Raw genomic sequence first — 20147 nt, 5'->3', positions numbered from 1 at the left:
GTATTGTTGAGACAACATCACAGGAAATCCTTGCCCATTTTGTAAAAAGTGTAAACGAGGAAGGATGGAATAAGTCAAAAACGCATTTAATTGTTCAGACACACGCTGTTTTAATTTTGTAAATTCAATATTTGCTTAAAAACAAACAAAAATCGACTTTAAAAAAGAACATCTTTTAATTGCCACTTATTTTTGTAAACCCAGTTCTGCTGGCCCTCAGTCCTGGTCCTCAGTGGGACCTCCGTTAACACAGGTCTTAATGGTCCGAGCCGGGGCTGCTCTAGATAAGCCTCAAATTAATTAATTTTGAACTAATAAGGAATTGGGGATTGTTTTAGTAAAGGCCAGGTCCTGCTTTTGTATTATCATGCAAACAGTCCCCTCGACTTCAGTGGGGCCGCTGGCAGGAATGGGGTGAGGAGATGGTTTCGTGTTTAGAAATCTGCAGAGAAACTCTGGACGTATTATCAGGCTTAAATACATTTCTACTACACAAGATCCTTAAAAAAAATAGTCGTGGGGGATTCTGTAAGGCTGTATTTGTAGGTTTATCGTGGGGAGGAGCTGAATAAAAGATTTATTTTTTAAATTTATGGCGAATGGCAAGCAATAGGATCTTGAACGGACTGAGAGGGGTGGTTTTGTTCTTGGAGGGAAGGAAGAGAAGCCTTTGCGTGTAAGCTTGCTATCTATTTTATACGTGTTTATTTGATGGTATAAAATCCTGGGGTACTTGGGGGGAACTATTCAGAGTTGCTGCTGATGGCAGCGTGCGCCGGGTGACACACCGGCTCCTTCGGGAGGCCAGAGAGCTCCCATAAACTTTATTTCCAGTTATGAATACTTCATTCGCTGAAAATCAGGCCTGAAAGTGATGCGTCTGAAATTAGCGACTGTTTCCAAGGGGAAAAAGGAGTTTAGTGGATTAGAAGAAATAAACAGCTCAGCTGCGTTTTAAAAAAAAAAAAAAAAGGGGGTAATTTTTTTCATCATTGCAATATTTCCTGTTGAGAAGCCCATTCCTGTAGCCTTCCTTGCAGGCCGTGGGAGCACTGCCTGTAACAAAGCGCTCACGGTTTCTCACCGCTTTTGCAGGGAAGGGAGGAGAAGGAATCATCCCTGGCTTTTGCAAACTGTGGTAAAGGACTGAAGCTGGAAAGATCAGGTTGTCCTCTTATCCTTCGAGTTTGGGATTTTTTGCAAAAAAATTTGTTTCAGGCCCACTTTAGTATCTTCTTTGTTTTTATAGAAATTTCGTAATTAACCTGAGCGTTTTATGCTTCTAATTCCAGAAAGCTGTACAATATTTTTTCTCTTTTTCTGGGAAATCCTACCGTTTTTTATGAAGGATGTTCTTCTTTTTCTGATCCAAGGAAAAGTCCTGATTTGACTGGGATTTCTGCTTCACCTCTTAAAAAAAAAACGCCTTGGCCATTTCTTTGCTAGTGCTCGAACGCTCGCGAGGCTCCTTCCAAGTTCTGCCCCGGTGCAAGATTTTACATTTGCAGAGTGTTATCGTTCCAGTAACAATTCACCTGGGGATGAAAAGCAAACCAGCTGATAATTTATTGTCAGAAGTAGAAATATTTGCTGCGGTTGCTAAGGCAGAAAGTGGAAAGTCTAAGTATGAATCAGCCCTCTTCTGACCGGGGTTGTTTCTAGTAACAGAAATCACAGCGCTGGGTTCGAAGGGTTTTAAAGATGGCTGGAAGTTGAAATCTTTGCAGCTTCCTTCTGTCCAGCTCTTTTGGGGCTGAAAATGATGCCCAGTTACTAGTTAGCCCACCAAAACCCTTCTGAGAAAATTTTCGGAAAGAAGATGTCTTCAGTACGATTCAGGAAGGCCATAATTCGGAATGCCTGATCGCCCCCAGTAGGAGCTGGGAGAACTCAGAGTTTCTGAAAATCAAAGCGTTTTGGTAATGAATATGTATATTGGGGTGCAATTAATAAGTTGCTGTTTCTCGGGAGAAAAAATGGAAAAAATTGCTCTTGCTGGAGTCAAATGGGTTCGTAGGGCTCTAGTGCCCGCTGAGATCAACTGGGAACTTCTTTGCGTGTTTTCCAGCCACAGGATCGTTCCACCTCCCCTGTACGGCCCCAAGGAAATGTGGTTAGTGCAGGTGAAGCACACAACAAAGAGGTTCATTTTCCTGCAAGGCAGACCCCGGGGTTTCGATGGCCGTGAGCAGCCCCAGGAGCAGGCTGCTGAACGCCGCGGTTGCCGGCGCAGCTGTGCGTGGCCGGCGTGCTGGATGCTGAGATGCTCGGAGCCGAGCTGCAGAGTTTAGGGCGAGCGTAGCTTTCAGCTGCTCTGCAGCAAACAAGACTGTCCCTAGAGATGCCGTGGCTGACCTTCTTGTCCTGTGCCTGCTGCTCGACGTTGCCAGCCGGACCGAGAAGATAGATAACAGCCAGCGGTGCATGCCGTCGGTATCGGGCACAACTCATTTTTCTTCCCTGCTATCCCGAGCCTTTCCTGATATCCCAAACCTGCAAAATGTGGACTCGGCTCCCTGGAATGTGGCTGCGGTGAGAGGTCGGCCCCGTTGGCGGCGGGACCCAGAGCGGTCCGCGATGCCGTGCCTCAGGCACCGCAGCCCGTCAGCAGGAGCCTGCGAGCGTTTTGGCCATGGTGTCTTCTCTCTGCTGGGTCTCCAGTACTTTCCTCATGACACTGGTGGAATTCGGGGCATTAACAGCACACTAGGCTTGTAGTTGAACTTATTCATAGACGCGTTAAGTTTTGTAGCAGATAGGCTTAACTTCTTGATAAGGAAACAATGAATAGTTCCAGTATTTTTTTTTAACTCTGCATTCCCTTCTTTCAAATGTTTCATTCTTCTCTTTACCCCTCCCAAAGGTCATGATATGGGGAAAGTAATTACTTTGCTAAAGTTTTTATTCTGTTTCATGAATGGCTTAGAAAAGCGCGCTTGAAAATTTATTGAAAGTAAATTTATGGAAAATAAATCCAGGCCAAAATTTCAGGTTTGCTGAAGAAAGGTAGGAGTTCAGCACTGGCAATTGTATTTAAAATCTCCCTGGGTCAGGTGTTGCTTTTACCATGTGAGGATTTAATTAGTAATAACAATGCTGATCTGGGTTTAGTAGTGGAAACCGCAAAGCGCAAATATCTGCCTCGTTTGCTGGTGAATTTAGCTGTGTTTCTCTTCCTGTCTACCTGTGCTTCATTTATGCGTGTATCTCTATTGCTGCCGATAGCCGGACAGAATTCAAGATTGAAGGTCCCTTCCAACCCAACCCATTCTGGGATCCTCTAATATTATAGGTTGTACCATCATGAAGTTTTTTTCGTATATGGGCGAGCAGCCTGTAGAGCTGTACTATGGAAACATCAGTTTGAAACCTTTTGTCTTCTCGATGGTGGGATCCTTATGGTTCACCAGCGTCAGGAGCGTGGTCAAGGGCCGTTCTCCACGTGAAACGTGCCCAGTAAATAGTTTAGAAACCCACATACGCTGGCTGTGAGGGTGCAGGGTGATTTTTCTGGAGCTGGGTAACCCTAAGGACAAAGCGGGGAGATTACTTGGAAAATTTGCTGCCCTCCAAGAGCTCTGCATGAGGCACGGTGCGGGGAGGGCAGGCTTGGCCACGTGTCCCCAGTGGCTCTTGTGGCTCCGTGTCCCCGGCTCCTGCCCATGCCAGCCCCTGGGAGCACGACAGCCCCCCGCCAACCCGCCCTGCGATCCCTCCCTGTCATCTCTGACAGTAACCTTAAATTGTAAAAACACATTCTGTAAGATGTGTGACTTTTTGAGAAGTTGATGTCCTTTTAATATGCAGGATCTTCGGGGGGGGGGAGAAAAAAAAAGTCCCCTTTTTGAAAATTAAAGCACGTGCCACAAAAGCATGCATTTATAATCATAGGGGTCTTTGTTTCAGCGCCTGCAGTACGAAATGCTAAATCAATAATAAATTTGAGATCAGCGTGAAGAACTACAGCACCAGAGCTGTGGAGCTGCCTCTCTTTCAGCATTGGTTTGGTAACGGTCTTTGTTCTGCCGGCATGCCAGAACTCCCGTCTTCCGTTCACGGTGTGTTTCTGGCCAGGGTAGTCCCGAGCTATCGAGTTCAAAACGGTCACTGCTTGATCTGTGAAAAAAGGCTTTAAAAATTTTGGAAATCTTTACAATTTTTCTGCTTAAATAGTTGTTCATGGTAGCAAGAACAATAGCGGTTTCACAAAAGCACAGAGTTAACAATAATACTTTTAAAGTCATCTAAAACCATTTTTGCATAAGGAATATAAAACGCAGATATATTTTGAAAGATTACATTCTTCTTCCTACTGAAACTGGTGTTTTACAAGTTCATTAACGCCTGCTTCAGTTAAGTGACCACCAGAATTCCTGTTAAGGACTGTTTTAGTCTCAACTGCTTGAAATCTGAAAACAGGAATGCATTTGAACTTAAATTTAGCAAACAAGTATATGTGAGTAGCTCTATACTTGATCTTCAGAGGCAATCGTATCGCCGTTTAGCTAGAGAGGACGTTGGGTTCCTACAGAGATGCTCTCAACGGGAGCTTCCGAGTCCCATCAATAACCCGTCGGCTTTGCGTGTCTGAAACCTGCTGCTGTGCTGGGTGTTTGGAGGTGGAACGAAGCTGCTGGCCCCTCCTGGTCATTTTGGGGTGTTGGGAACCCCCAGTGTCCGTTTGGGTTGCACCTGGGGCACGGGTTTAATCATCATTAAACAGTGAGGGAGTACCACTTTCGGCTCAGAAAGGCATGCTTTGGCCACCGGTGTCTTGCATTTCCCTCCCCTTGGTTCCAGTGAAAGCATTCGCTGTGTTACCATGAGATCCCTCTGGACATCTCTGGGAAATTTGTGCTGATCCCAACTCTGAGCAGGACGGGCCCTTACTGGTAGCAAAGCTGGCTCAGCATTTACAAGGTCAAAATTGAAAAAAAAACCGCAACAGGATTCCAAAAATAAGCGCTTAAAATTAGGTTCCCAATTCCAGAGCCCAAGTACGTGGTTTGTTTTGGTTAGTCGTGCACCAGCAGCTTCCACTACCATCAGTGACACTGGCTTGGATTTACAATACCCCTGACTACGAGGCTTTAGTTAAATGCCTAAATAAGGACGTAGCTCTAGGTTACCTACTTTATTTTTGCATCGTGACCCCAGGGCATTGCCCAAAAATGGTTGCGCAGTTATTTCTGCATATTTTATTTCTGAACCATAGCAGACCTGTGTGATATTGGAACGGAATAATGGCAAGTTCATAGAAGTTTTGCTGTCATCTTGAACAGAAGAGATTCTTTGCAAGGACTTCTGGAAATACTAGTTACTGCTGTCAGTACTGTATTTCCAAATTATTTAGGAACTTTATTATACACACTAAATTCACATTGCTTTTCTTCTAAGCGGTCCATTTGTTATTTATGGCAGTGAAGACCCATCGGTGTGGCAAGGCAAGTATTCCCAGTTCATGGGAACGCACGGCTCCCAATCCACTGGTGCACAGGTTAGTTACATCTGCTCCTTCCAAAGAGCTCGGGAATTTGTCTCTTCCAGCGAGGGTAATTATGGGCGGTGAGCGTCTTGCGGAAAGGGTTAATCCGTGAATATGATTTGGTAATCAAAACGGGATAGAAAAGGGCCATGGCAGCCGTGGGCTCGTGCCTGGTAATCACTCCGAAGCGGGTCTGGCTCCCGGTATGCGTGGAACAAGCATGGCCACGATGTTGGGTCGTGCCCAACATGTGTAGGGTGTGTAGGGTTCCACCATTCTGCACCGTAGATCGTAAAGTCACGGACCTTGAAGATGGAAACGATCTCTTAGGTCATCGGTGCTGTTATCTTGCCTATATAGGAATTCTCCTGACAAATAAGGGCCGATCTGGTGAGAAACACGGAAACGTGGTGGTTTTCAGTAGGATGACTGCTGTCTGCTAACGCTCGCCGTCAGGTGTCTGAGTTGTTCTGTGGGGTGACATCTCCATTGAGAACCCATCTCTAAGGCTTTGGAGGCATGGGTTTTCATCTTTTTGTCTTATTTAATTTTTCTTTGGTCTTTAGCAAGCTACTAATAACGTTTATGCTGGTTAATAATAGAAATGTCCTGCACTTAGCAAATTTACCAAGAATAAAAACCAGCTTACTCAGGAGCGCTATTTAAAATAACTAAGACCATAAGATTTCGGAGGAAATAATTTTGGTGAACCACCTGTTCACGTACAGCTATTTTGGTAGACAAGGTAGAGGCTCTGGAAGGGCTCTATGAAAATTGAAAGACTACAATATCTAAAATTTAATAAAAAATAAAGTAAATCAAAGTAAAGTCTATAGTCAAACTCCTTAATTGTGATGCATTTGCTGAGTTTCCCTCTTCCATCGTCGGCCCTGCTCTGATGCCATATGGTCTACCATGGAACATTTAACTTGTCAGATATAATGGATTGTCCTGGAAGCAGATTTTTGCTTTGAGCGTTCGGCTCCTTTCTTGCATTTCACTCTCAGCTCCAGGCTGCAGGATGAAGGATTGTGGTGGAAATGCAAAGAAGAGACACACAGTTGATTCCCCTTAAGAGAGTGACCTATATGCCACAAAATTTTACCCACGTAAAGAGGCATTATCCCTGTCACTGACCCTAGCAGGCTGCATGTCAGAACCATTTAAATTTGTCTGGACTTAACAGATTGTGCAAATGTTTCAGAATCGAGTGCTTAGGAATAATAAAGGCTTGTCATTTCAACTTAGGCAGCGGCGGCGCAGCTCGCGATGGCCAAGGGATGAGTATTATTTATTGTGACCTACATGTAACCTAAGCCGCCTGGCTTGTAGACCTTGTAAATTAAGTTCATCTCCCAAGGCTACTGAAACTTAAAAAAATATATTATCTGATAAGGAACCTGAACAGCCATTACTCTCTGGGCTGTAAAGCAGAGGTTAAGGTTGGAAGCGATCGTTTCTGCGGCTGGCCCAGTAGCAGTTAATTGCCCTAATACGGCCCTGCGGCAGGAAATGGACGTTTTTCCCGTTGTACCCACCTGGACACGGGGCTCGGCCACCGCCGGGAGAAGGGACCGGATTCGGCAGCTGCGCGTGCAGTGCTTCCACGGGAGGAATCTGGAGCAGGAGCAGACACTACAAAGTTTTCTATAACGCAAACTTAACCAAGCGATTTCGGAAACAAGCATGACAAATGACAAATTCTGCCCTGGATCTTTTTTTTTTTTTTTTTTAATTTACCTGAATTCACTGGAATAAAAAACAGTGAAACTGTAGGTAGCATTGCTTTCTAGTTCTGTGGAGTAATTAAAGAGTCTAGGATAAAAATCTAACCCAAGATGCTCAGTTTTATTTAGTATTAGTGCAGCCAGTATTTCACCTGTAGAGAACAAAATGTTTGTAAGTCTGAATTTTGCTGTTCAGTATAGCACTCCTTTCACATGAGAAGTTTGTATTGAGGAACAATAATTTTTTTCACGAATGTTATTGTCTTTGCCTCTAGGAGTGGAAAATTTGAAGCTAAATCATCACCCGGGAGTGGGGAGAAATCCCTCTCTCAAGGGATTTTTTTCAGCATAGGAATCACCCTTTCTGGATTAGTTTGCCTGAGACAGCTTTATCATTTTTGCTCTGGCACTGCCGGAGAGCGTGTGTACTGATGCTATGAGTTTGCCTGTATTCTCAGCCCCAAATGTTCCCGAAACGTTGAGGAAATGTTAGGTCTCAAGTGTAACAATCTTATTAGGGTATGCATGCCCTCTGCTGGATATTACCGACCGGAGACTGTTGGGTATTTCATAATGTTGCAATCTATTTTACCACATTCATTCCCATTCATTCCGTGCACATATATTCCACGTAGTGTTTTGCCATACCCTAAGAAGCTTGTGGTTTGTTTTGCCTTCCTAACCAGCCCAAATTACCCTATCCAAATTGGTTTTAAACCATCAAAATTATAGAAAAAATAAGTTAGAGGGTTTTTTTTTCTCCTTAAATTTCCTGTACCGAACAATATTACAAATGAATGACATTGAAGTGGGAATGTGTAACTGAGTATTTAATAGTCTAATGACAGACTCAGGTAGTGCTGCCTGTATATGCGGAGAGCCTGGGAAAACGGGGGAGAAACGGGAGATAACCGCTGCAGAGACATCTATGTTAGCAAGTCGCCCTTCATCTTTGTGATCAGACTTTTGAAATGGACCAGGGCCTGCTCGCGGCCGACATCTGTGCCCTCCTCCGGGGCTCGCAGAGGATGCTGCGGTGGCGAGCGCGGCCCCGGCCGTGCCGCGAGCGGGCGGCGCGGTGTCCTGGCGCTGGGCCGTGCGAGGACGGAGATGCCGAGTCCCCCATACTCGGAGGGACGCAGCCGCCTGACGAGCAGGGCCTTTGTTTATCGTGGGGAGGTGCAGGTTTGACCCCCAGCCTGGAAGATAAGGCTTTTGATCTCTTTATCCTTGCTCTTGTCCAACATGGTTTGTTTTAGTAGCCTTTTAATAAACGCTACTAGATACGGGGCGGTTTACAGAGCAAAGATTTAGAGCCCAGACTTGGCTGTGGGAAGGTTTATTGTCCTCTTTCAATTCTGTGTCTTTCATGGCCTCAGATCCTTATCTAACTTGTTTTAAAGTGATTCTGTTTTCATGCTTGAGTGAAAACCCAGGTTTCCAGATACCCGATAAGGATCTCCTGAACCGGTCCCTGAACAAATGATGAGGGATCGCCCCGCGGTATATTTCAATTTGAAATAGCTCTGGGAGGCTTACTTAGGATAAAACAATATTCAGTGCTTTATATTGAATTCTTAGATATTGCTTTCAGGTCTGGAGCTTTATTGCAACGTGTTTCTATTTGTCTCATGTCTTTATGAAAATGCTGCCCCTCGTTATTACTCTGATTCTTCAGTGTTGTATAACGCTTTTGGTTTTTTTTGGTTCTGTAATGCCTGCCTTCATCCCCTGCCCATCTTTTGACTATTGCATGCTCCAAGAATGAGAAGGGTAAATCACGGTGAGTAGGTTTTCTTAGAATTTTTGCTTCTTTACAAAATAAATTTCCCTATTATTTCCAGAATTATACAGGTGTTCAGGCTTAGATGATCGTAATTATTTCCTCTAAACTGAAATTCCGTGCACATATGAAAAGGAAGGGAGGCTAGGGATGCTTACGAAGTCAGACACATCTTCATGCTAAATGAAGGATCCCTTCCAGTGAATGTTCTTCTGTTCCACGGCTTTTGGGTTTGGGTGCCCAGTCGTTCGCTGCCGAGCATGACGGTTAGGATGAGCCTAGTCTTTGTGGGACACAAACAGTGGCCGTGATGGGGAGGATTCTCTAAGGTTTCCCTAGCTCGTTAAATATTTCTTCACACAACATTGAAAGAAACATTGTTTTGTTTAAATACCGACTTTAAAAATGAACGTTTATTATTCTGGTCTCAATTAGTGCCTGCACTTGATGTGAAAGACGGCGACGTTCCTTGCCCACAGAGTGCAATATTATGCATCAGTTGCCCAATTGTACTGATGGCTCTGAAATGGCAATACCTTCGTGCCCTCTCTTTAATTTCAAGGTGCTGAAGACCTGTTGCAGAGCGTGTGATGTGCTTGTATTACTGGATTAGACCGCATTCGGTCCCTGTCATGCAGCTGTATCGTGAAGGCAAATCGGTATCCGTGTCAAACATTTTTTTTGTAGGACAGCGCGATAACCTTTGCATTGATTTTGGTGGGACTAGACGAGGACTAAAGGACTATTCTATGTACATCTGGTAGAATGCAATCTTTGATACTCGGTCTTCACATTCTTATTGTTTCAAATATAGTTTTGCCGCAGCTATTTTGTTTTAAAAGCACGCAAACAGAGAAATCACATACTGCCCTGTAATAGATGCTATTATTTGGTAGATTACAGAAATAGACAGAGCAATTTGCCTCAGTCTTTTGATTTGGGGCCAACATTTCATGAACCAAGATCAGTGACAAAAAAAAATTGCTCTCGTAACTGAATACGCAGAGAGGGGAGCGCGGAGGGGCCGGCGGGGTCGGGGCTGCCCCGTCCCGGGGCGCAGAGCTCGCGGGGAGCGCAGCTGGGGAGCGCGGGGCCGTAATGCCAAGTCTGAGTGCTTAATTCAAGCCAGCGATGGTCACTGTTAATATAATAAGCGACACGTACGGGCACACGAGCACACGTCTGGGGCTGCGTAGAGGAAGGAGTCTGGCCCTAGGGGTGTTTGGGAATTAACCCTGCCTATTTAAGCAGGAGCACTAGGGCAGTGAGGGGAGTCGGAGATGAAGCACCACTTCTGCTCTGGATCTCCTTCCATTCATTCGCTTGTTCAAGTCAGATCCGTAGCATTATTTTAGTATAGGTCTTAGGATTTAATTTCCTTTGCATTTTGATGGTATTGTTTAAAAAAAAGAAGGAAATCTCCTTTTGTAATAGCACTTGCTCTGGCATCGTAACGTCTCTTTAAAAACCATTACTGTTTACTGCACATCCGTGTAAGTGGAAAAATCCTCTTTCATGTCAAGCAGATCTCTTTCTCCTAGCACTGTGCTACGTTTTGGGGTATGATGCCATTAAAATTATTGGGATTAATACCTTCCCTTAGCTTTGTATCTAATTTACGGAGCTTCCCTAGATCACTTGCTGTGTCATTTGGGCTATATCGCGCACGTTCTTGCACAAACTTTGTTTAAAATCTATTAGATTCCTTTCTTATTGTCTGTACTTCACATAGAGCACAAAGCAGAAATAGCTCATTAACATGATACTTCCATTACCATCGGGTGAGATTCTTTGTGATGTAAAATACGCTGTTCAGAACCTCACTGAAATAAATAGGATATTTTGACTGTATATCCTATACCAGGAAGCGCATTACTGTTGGAGAAATATGTGTACATAACCTAGGTCAAGCCCGAGTTACTAACTGAGCCGAGCTAAGTAACTCTCTGCTGTGTAAATGTTGGCAGAGGAGAGATTGTGCCCGTACCCCCAGCTTCAGCAGTTACTGCTCAGCCCCGGTTGCCTGAAACTGAGTCCAAAAAAAACCTCATTTAATACTAAAAGCATTCTGTTTTTTTTTTTTTTATTTGCATTTTTTTTTTCTTTTAAAGAACAGAGGACGCGGAAGTTCTGAAAAAAAAAAATAAAGAAATTACCTGCTGGCTCCTCAAAAGATAACGTGGGAAAGATAGTTTTTCTGCCAAGGTCAAAAGATTGCAAAGCCCAGGAGAATATTCCTGGAGGGCACAGGGTGCGTGTATGTATTTCCCTGAGAGTGAGGTGCTCGTAGGTGTGTGTGGACATATAATGTACAATAGCTCATAAAGAGTGTTTTTTTCTTTTTCTTTTTTCTTTTTTTTTTTTCCCCTAGGATAATTTGTAATGCAATACAAATTTTAGCTTGATTTCTATAAGCTTGATTTTTTCTTGATTTCAAATCTCAGAGACCAAAAAAAAAAAAAAAAAAGCCAATAGTCCTGATAATCTGGATATCAGAGACAAAAGCTGCTGTGCAGAGCCAGTCCTTGTGGCAAATTCAGAGACCAGAGGTGGTCCTCTCGCACACGGGTGAGCACGGAGAGGAGCCCTGCCCTCCTCTCTCTAGTGCTCGAGCCCTTCCATCCTTGTGCAACCAACTTGCAACACGCATAGGAGAATGCTGAATGCAAGAGCTATAGATACAGGCTGAAGACAACTGTTTCACGATCGTCATAATAATGCAAATAAGCCCTGCTCCAGCTGATGGTATGTATCTGTTCATTAGAGAAAGACAAATGCGGATCTCTAAAGTTCAGCCCATTCTTCAGGTCCTGAGAACTTTTTTTTTTTTTTTTTTTCAAAATCTGCTCCAAGCTTTGTGTTTTCTCATGCTTGGTCTCGCTTCAGCAGTGAGTGCTCCCTGAATTTGTCATTCCCTTAAGGGAATCGGTCAGTCTTCCTTCAGGATGCACCCGAGACCCTTGGACATCAGAAGGAATGAGAATTAATTTTGAATAATGTTAGAAGTGCAGTAGTAAAATATGAGATAGGTTAAGGAAAATTGCAGATCTGAACAGACCCAAATTTGGAGCCATTAAAATTTCAATCTTTAATTCATTTTTTTTTTTCCAGACAGGTTTTCGTTCTTCAGTCTAACCAAGAACTAAACCCCAAATGTAGGGCATCGGAAACCTGAATTAGAATATTCTGGTTGAACTCATCTCTAAAAAAATATGTCAAACACGAAATCAATGTAAACATTGAATTCAAGTCATTTATAGAAATAGCTTCACTTCCTTTTTCTCTGCAGATGGAAAGAGTTGCCTCATGCCTCTCATTCTGCCTACCCAAAAAAAGACAAGGTGCCCTATCTCCCAGGGCAGGGGAGAGCAGAGCGGGGAATCGGATGACTGGCATTTGTGCTTGGGAAGTTGCTTGAATTTTCTACTTAATTTAATTAATTTTTCAAAGTGCACCATGGAAAGGCGGGTGGCTTCTTTATTGATTGATTGGCAATCCCAGGCTGCTTTTATTTTATTTTTGCACTTAAACAAAAACGCAAGCGAAATATTTCCGAAGCAGTCGTTTGAGTTTAGCGAAGATAAGCAGTGTTCTTTTCTTGAAGTAGTGAGAGAGCACGGCCGTGAGACTCAGTGTGTTTGTCAGGAACCAGGAGCTGCATGGAGTTCTTTCTTTGTCTCTCCTGTGATTGGCATGCATTGTGGCAATTAATTGCATATAGATATATATAAAAATATATTTACACACCCTAAGTTATTACCTCCGATGACAACGAAAATGCCTTTTCTGCATCACCTAAAGAATAAGCGTGTACTTGGAAGTTATTAACCACCCTTTGTAGGTCAACTTCTTCCATGAAGCTTTGATTCAGTTGTCAGATCATAAAGCCACGTAAGGATATATGTTTTGTTGCACGCGTGGAGTGCTGGTAACAAACGGCACGCTTTAGCATTTGGTCCTCTAGGTAGAAAAAATTAATCAGACGTCTGCCTAGATTCGTTACTCGTCTGTATTTCAAGCTCCTTTTTTTTTTTTTTCCCTCCTATTTTTTTCTTTCCCCCTTCTCCTTTCCTGGCTTACAACAAATATTACTAACGGGTACTTTTAGGTTTTAAAATATGGACAACAGTACTCCATGCAGTAAAAGACTTGAACGATTAATGCTACCCTTATGCCTCTTTTGAGTAGTTTTAGCCATGGGGCTTGGCACTGCCACCATTGTCTTTGTGCCAAAAAATATCCGCAGCGGCTGCCGCATTCTAGTACTAGAGGGTTGTCTCGAAAATTCCGCAGTGAATGCGTCGGGTGTCTACATCGCTGTAGACGCTCTCTCTTTTTTAAAACATTAAAAAAAAAAAAAAAGAAAGGGGGAGAGAGAATCTTTAGCTCTCGCAAACCTCGGAAAACGCACAGCGCAGGCTGCGGTGCTCAAGCGACTGAAAATGATGCATAATGTACAGTAAACGTAGAAATTCAGGGGAAGCTTTTGTATCTGTGAGCACAAATAGTTGCTTAAAGAGCCTACTCTTGCATATTATCAGCACTCTTGCAAATTTTATTATCTGAAACAAATGTGCCAGTGAATTTTAAGCAGAAAATCAACATCAAGACTGTAGCTAATTTTAAATGGACAGTTTATACAAAAGATATTCCTCCCCCCCCCCCCCCCCCCCCCGAAATGAAGTGTCGGTACAAAAAGTATGATAATTTCATAATTACAGTTGATGGTGAAAATCTGTGTGTGTGTATCTTTTTAACGGTTTCTTGACTTTTTCATGAATTTCAGTTATTTATTCTTAATAGAGCAGGCAGATTTCTAGCTGCATGCGGGAACAACAACAACAACACAATGTAATAAAGTTAAAGGCTTACACTCGCGGAATGAAATGTGTTCACTCATGATCTCCAAAGCTATCTGTTTGGTGGTAAAAGTGGATGCTAGAGATGAAATCTTTACAAGGAGCATAATCCTAAAAAAAAAAAGTCAATCTCCTGCTGGCTGCTGTGCCGCTTTGGTACCTCACAGACTTCGACAGAGTCCTGGACGAGTGCCCATTGATGTCATGGAAACACTCAAATTACTGAGAATGATTCATGTCTATGCTGTTCTCTTATCCTCCCCCACACAAATAGAAGTAGATTTTAACCCTGACAACTTGTAATTTGCAGCGGGTTTATTTTAGTATCGGGATAAATATTTTTTAACAACTGAAATTAAGACGAGGCTGCCTGTGTCTGATCCGATAGGAACGGGGGCTGCCGAGAGCCGGGCAGCGGCGAGAGGAGCGGCGAGAGCCCCTCGTGGGACCGCGTGCGCTCCGTCCCCTCGCCCCGCTCGCCTCGTGGGGCTGGCGTTTCTCCCCCTGCCCTCGCCGCCCCTTCCCGGCCCTCTCGGGGCGGCGGGCGTGCCAGCGAGACGTTTTGTTGTCAGGTCTCGGCGTCGGGCTCACGATTAAAATTTCGTTGTCATTTCCAGCTTGAATTATCTCTGCGGAGGCTTCCAGTGCTCGGAACCCGAGGGGGGCTGTGGAGTGGGTGATCCATCATTTTCCTATAGCCAGATACAAGTGCTTTCAAAAGTTATTACGGGTGCAAACGTCCTATGAATTGCAAATAAATTGTGGGGGTCCCTGCGTTTAAGCGAGGGGTTTACGTGGCGAACAACAAAAGCAGTAGCAACCAAACAACGGGGAGAGGAACGACCAAACAACAAAAGGAAGCTCCAGACTCAGATTATTGTGGGGGAACGGCAGGGATTTGCTCCCGGCCAGCCCCAGAGCCGGGCTTTCTCAGCCTCTGAACGGCTCTGAGCGAGCCTCGTGGCCGTCCCCAGCCGAGCGCCTGGTGTGGCTGGCGAGGAGGTGTGCTCGGCCAGCTGGGAGGTGTGCTCGGCCACCTAGGAGGTGTGCTCGGCGTTTTGGGAACGACTGCCATGAGCTCCCCCGGCCTTTGTCTGTCGGTCTGCCTCCCCGTGGGCTCTGCAGGAGAGGGGGAAGGCGCTGGGAAGTCCCCGCAGCAGCGCCGCCAGCCCTGGGCGCGGGTGTGCCGGTAGCCCCGCGTCCCCTCGCCGGGCTGCCTCCGTCCCGCGTGCCCTTGGCTTTGGGAATTGCTGCTGCTGCTGTGACCATCCGAGGCTTCCTGAAGACGTTCAGCGGGTGACACGGTGGTGTCGGGGCCGTGTCTCGGGGTGTGGGTTCTCCAGGGCCTGGACCGGGGCATGGGGTGCCACTGGGGCAGCATCCCGTCCTGCCCCGGCGCAGGGCGCTCCTGGTGCTCCAGCCTATCCTAACGACTTTGATGTCACAAGTGATTTTTTACGGGTGTTTTGTGAGATGATACCTCCCCCCGCCGTGATTATCCTCACCATAAGGGTGGTCTTTTAGTGTCAATATGTTTTGTATCAGCCCTCTTGACTGCTCTTTGTCTCACTAGCACGTGGTGTAGTGCTACTCAGCCGTGACTTAATGCTCTGCAGAAACCACCTCTTTCCTTCGCGATTTTGCTCAAGCCTGGCCGTTCCCACCTGAAAGACCCTTTATTTTCCTTTGTAAATACGGCATAACCGTACCAGTGCTGCACGTCACGCCATCAGAGCTGCGTTTTAAAGCCTTCCTGGGGGGGAAAAAAAGAAAAAAAAAGGAGAGAGAGGGAAGGGCTACTTGGGGCTGGCAGAGCGTCTCGGCAGCCGTTGGGCCCCCGTTCAAGTCCCCGCGCCACTGGGGCGGCCGCAACGTGGGCAGGGAATGGCGAATTTCCAGCCCGGTGCCAGCCCCATCGGCGGCCGGCTCGGGGAAGGAATTTCCCCGGGCCAGGGCGCGATGGCGGGGCCGTGCAGGTGCCCCGTGGGGCGAGAAGGGACAGCGCTCGGCATGGGGCAGAGCGGGGGCCCTCCGCACCCCGGTGTCCGGAGGTGCGTGGAGCAGTGCAGCGGGGGTTAGGAAGTTTATTTCACATTGCCACCCTCAGCTGGAGAAAGCCTTAATCCCTGTCGGTTGCCTCCATACACCACGCAGCCAGCAGTGCCTATTTTACATACGTAAACAGCACTGGGAAACGTGGGGAGCGTCGTATAAGGCGCTTAGAGACGCCGTATGTATCTGTTTATATCCGTTACACACCTATCTGTCTTCTCTTTTATTAACAGGTAAAACAGAAAGGGGTTCGTACTCGTCGTATGGAAGAGATTCGAATTTACAGGGTTGCCACCAGGTAAGTGGAAGTCTGCTCAGCGGAGAGGTTGCGGTAAATACTCCGATAAACGAGGTTCGTGGCTTAAAGTTGGGCACCCTGGAGGCAGGCTCCGCCACGCACGGCGAGGGCGGCGAGCGTGGGCTCTGTTTGCCAGTGCCTCTTTTAAAGCTCCTGCCTGAGCTGTGCTAGCCAGGATACGGTTACTGGAGACTGCTAGCACTTGGGCTGACCTAATCCTGCCCTGGCCCAAGCTGCTGCAAACTATTGATTATTGTCCTCCGCAACAATGCTGCAGTGTTTCGGCGTAGCGGCTCCTTCCTAGCAGCACAACTTCAGGAACTGCAAAAGTGGAAACACACCGCAGAGCTCGTGTCAGCCCCTAGCTTTGGATGGCTACTGCAATAAATTATAGTTTTCATAGAATCTGTATGATGTTGTGTGAAAACAAGGTTGTATTGAGGGATAAAAATGTCTGTGAAAATATGATTTGTTGTCCCTTTTTGTTTCTGAATTGTTTTTGGCTGGAAGTCAAGGCCAGCAGGCTAACAGCAAAGCCGTCTCAAGGGAAGCATGCGTGAGCTAGAAAAATAAGAGTAGTTTAATTAAATAATAAAATGCCAATGTAATACAAAGGTATAGCATGTGTGTGTGTGCCTCTGTGCACTTTGCATTTGCATACTTTTAAGTCTCCAGAGAAAGTCTGAGTCTAAAAATACTATCAATAGCCTCAAGTCTGTGCTTTGTTTCGAGACAATTGATTTTTTTTAAAAGACACTTTCTTTTTAATTTCAGTAGCAATATTAATCATGTGTTTAAATTCATTTTGCTCACGAAGAGTGCTAGGCTTCCTTTTTCTGAGTGCGGCAGCTTCTTACTTTGGGAAAGTATTGAAAGAGTTTAATGGCCTCCTTAATATTCTGAGCTTTCCACCGTTCAAATCTGCCAGGAGAAAAAAAAATTAGTAATATGGGGAAGCGGTTTATTCTCGTGTTTTGAAAACAAGGCTTGTTTTGCGTAGCAAAATGGATCGGTTTGAGCAAGTGACTGACCTCCTGATTTCAGTGGCACTAGCCAGAACAGGTGAGTACAGAAGGTCGCACGCCTAACTCTGTCTTCACCCGGTCCAAAACAACCGCAGTAGCTCTTAACTAATTTAGGAGCCACTTTTTGCTGTAAAATCCCCCCCATGCTTCTGCTTTGCCCCGCTAGGAGCCAGCAGGACGTGCTGCTGCCCCCAGCGCTCCCACGGGGCGCGGGGTCTGTCCACACGTGCCTTTCAGATTTCATCTCAAAACGCGCCTTTTCTTCGCCGCTTCTTGGTTTTCTTTCGATCTTCCTGTATTGGAAGGGGCTTGTAATACTGAAAGTAAGTCAGAAATGAGTTCAGAGTGCCTTGTCCAGGCATTAGAACCGAAACCTCGCCGATTCCAGTAAGCAAGCCAATGTAACGTGAGAGTCGGTGCAATTTTTTCCTGAATGATATCACTGAGTAATCACTGCCCACACTTCCGTGGACCGGTTCTGGAATTTCCTCAGGATTCAGGGGGAGCAGACATAGCTCTGCTGTCTGGGCAGATCGTCTCATGGTGTCCTCCGCGGAGTGCTCTGTGGTTGTGTAGGGTCAGTGAAGAACTGATGGAGAAAACTTACTGCCCTGCCTACCCTCTCTCCCTTTTTTGTGGTTTCAACTCATGAAAATTTGAAGAATATTAGGTAAATATTGCAAAATAATACAAATAACAGAATTTCCAAGCCGGGGAATAGGATCTTTCTTTCTGCCGCATGCATCCACTTTGTTGAAGTGTAATGGAGAAGGGGATGAAGCAGATGACCAATGCCCAGACGTGAAGGAGAAGAGCTATTTCTAAAATAAGAATCTCTTGAATTCCTGAAAGGTACAGAAGGAATAATGCTGAATGCCAAGGCTGGACCATCTGTTGTCTGTTCTCCAGGCTGCAGAACTATCAGGATCCACCAAATTATTAACAAGCATGAACCTTCAGGCTGGGAAGAAAATTTAAAAACTACAAGTCTATTGCAAGATTTCTAGGTCGTGCTTTCGTGTGTGCTGAGAAAGATTAGCTAACCTAGACAGGAGATACTAAGGAAGAGGATATTTGGTCAACTCCAAAGAAAACATCGGTGGTGATGTTACACAGAGCTGAGAACACCCCGAAGCTTCGAGTCGTCAGAGGGCCCCGTGCAGCGGGAGGAGCCGCGTGCGCTCCCTTTTCCTAGACCCAGGAGGAGCGTGCAGATTTTGTTGATTTCTGAAAGGTAAATTGCTACCTCCAGATGTGATGCATTGCTCTCTGTAGATGAGTTCCTGGAACAATTAAGGAAAACTAAATACCTAACGATATTGAACTTGCTACCTATTAATCTTCTGGTACGAAAAAAACCACCAACCCCTCTTTGAGCAGGCAGCAGCAGCGATCTGAGGTTTCCTTCCCGTGCTCTGCTCACACCGAGGAGAAGAGGTCAGGCACGCAGCGAGCCATTTACTCCAGGATGGGTTTTAGTCCCGAGCCCAGGGCCCAATTCTGCTCTCACAGAAAACCGTAGCAGATACAATGCTGATTACAGTGGGAATGGAGGAAAGCTCATCTTGGGAACCATTTAATTCCATTAGAGAGAAGCCATCGAAGAAACATGTACCGAAGTTGTTGTCAAGGTGCTTTTGAAATACTGGCTTCATTGCAGTTAACGACAAAAATCTCATTTCATTCAGTCAAGTCAGGATTTTGTGTGTTGTCTTAATTCTGTGCTACTCACCATCTCCCCAAAGATCCATTTTTTTTTCTTATTGGGCTGGTTTGGGGGGCATTAGCAAGGCAGGAGTATTTAACAAAGCGCTCCTACTTTATTCATCTAACTTCATTCTGGTTCCGCGCTTCGGTTTCCCGTGTGACAGATAAAAACGTTATTTAAATAACACAATTTAAAAATAAAAAATGGTGTTACTCGTGCAGTGTTTGTGAAACGTTGATGTGCCTTTCTGCAAGAGGGTCTGGATGTATAGAATATGGTTGCTAGACTATTGGTAACGTGCTGCTCGGCGTAGCGAGGATCCACTCATCAGTTAATAGTCGATGAGGCCGACTGAATAGTCCAGAGCCACCGTGCTTTTCTGGGCAATGGTTAATTCAAAAAAAGCGATGAATAAAGAGACCTGTAAAGTGAGCTTGATGGCCAGAAAACATCCACCCTAGATTTCCAAGGCAACGCATGAGATGGTGTGTGGGAATAAATTAGAGTTCTTGGACGATTTGGATTATGCCTTTTTGGCAAGCGCAGAGTGAAGGACGTTCGGCTTTTAAGGTGGTTTAACTTCAAGCAGAATCCCCAAGTCCTAGGATGACTTGTTTTTACTATTAAGAAGTGAGCCTCGATGTTGGTTTTGGCTGTGCTCATTTACTCGGTTCTAGAAATACTCTGAGGCTAGCTGGAACCAGCCCATGTCGAAAGCTGGATCTGGAACGAAGCGTTAAGGTGAAAGCGAGTAGAGTTACACAAGCTCCGCCAGTTTTTTCTCTTTTTTTGGTTTTGTTTTTAAATACCCGCTACCAAAATATTATAAACTTAATCCCGAATGAGATCACATCTGCTGGACTTCAGCTTGATTCAGGGTACCCTGGTACAGGGAAAGGCTGCCGAAGGGAAGGCCACAGGCAAAGTATCTACAGGGACATCACACGCTCCCTCCTGACCTCCCTGCCGTGTGCCCGGGCTCCTCTCTCCTCTCCGTGCTGCCTTCCCTTGCTCCCCCATCCCTCTGGGGCAGGGTGGCAGGGGCAGAAGGGTTGCACGTGGTGGGCGAGGGGGATCCCAGCGCGTCCAGGCTCCACGGGACTTGGCGAGACCGAGAGGAGTCCTTGGCACACGATGGGGCTCCAGTCCCCCGTCTGTCAAGCCTTGGATTTTAATTTTTGAACGTTCGAGGCTCATTGAGCAGACTAGG

General features: G+C 45.5%; 1 protein-coding gene across 35 annotated transcripts in view; it reads left to right on the top strand.

The window, feature by feature from the left end:
- TCF4 (transcription factor 4) overlaps positions 1–20147 on the top strand; it is a 211562-nt gene that overhangs the window by 87552 nt on the left and 103863 nt on the right. For all 35 annotated transcript variants that reach the window (XM_080571847.1, XM_080571885.1, XM_080571848.1 and 32 more), the window contains one exon: positions 16140–16204. In XM_080571847.1, coding sequence (XP_080427973.1) covers positions 16140–16204 — 65 coding nt within the window. The remainder of the gene's footprint in view (positions 1–16139; positions 16205–20147) is intronic.

This window comes from Anser brachyrhynchus, assembly GCF_964034855.1.
Source record: "Anser brachyrhynchus genome assembly, chromosome: W".
Taxonomy (NCBI): domain Eukaryota; kingdom Metazoa; phylum Chordata; class Aves; order Anseriformes; family Anatidae; genus Anser; species Anser brachyrhynchus.
The sequence above is the reverse complement of the archived record's forward strand: the minus strand, read 5'-3'. Positions and strand labels throughout refer to the sequence as shown.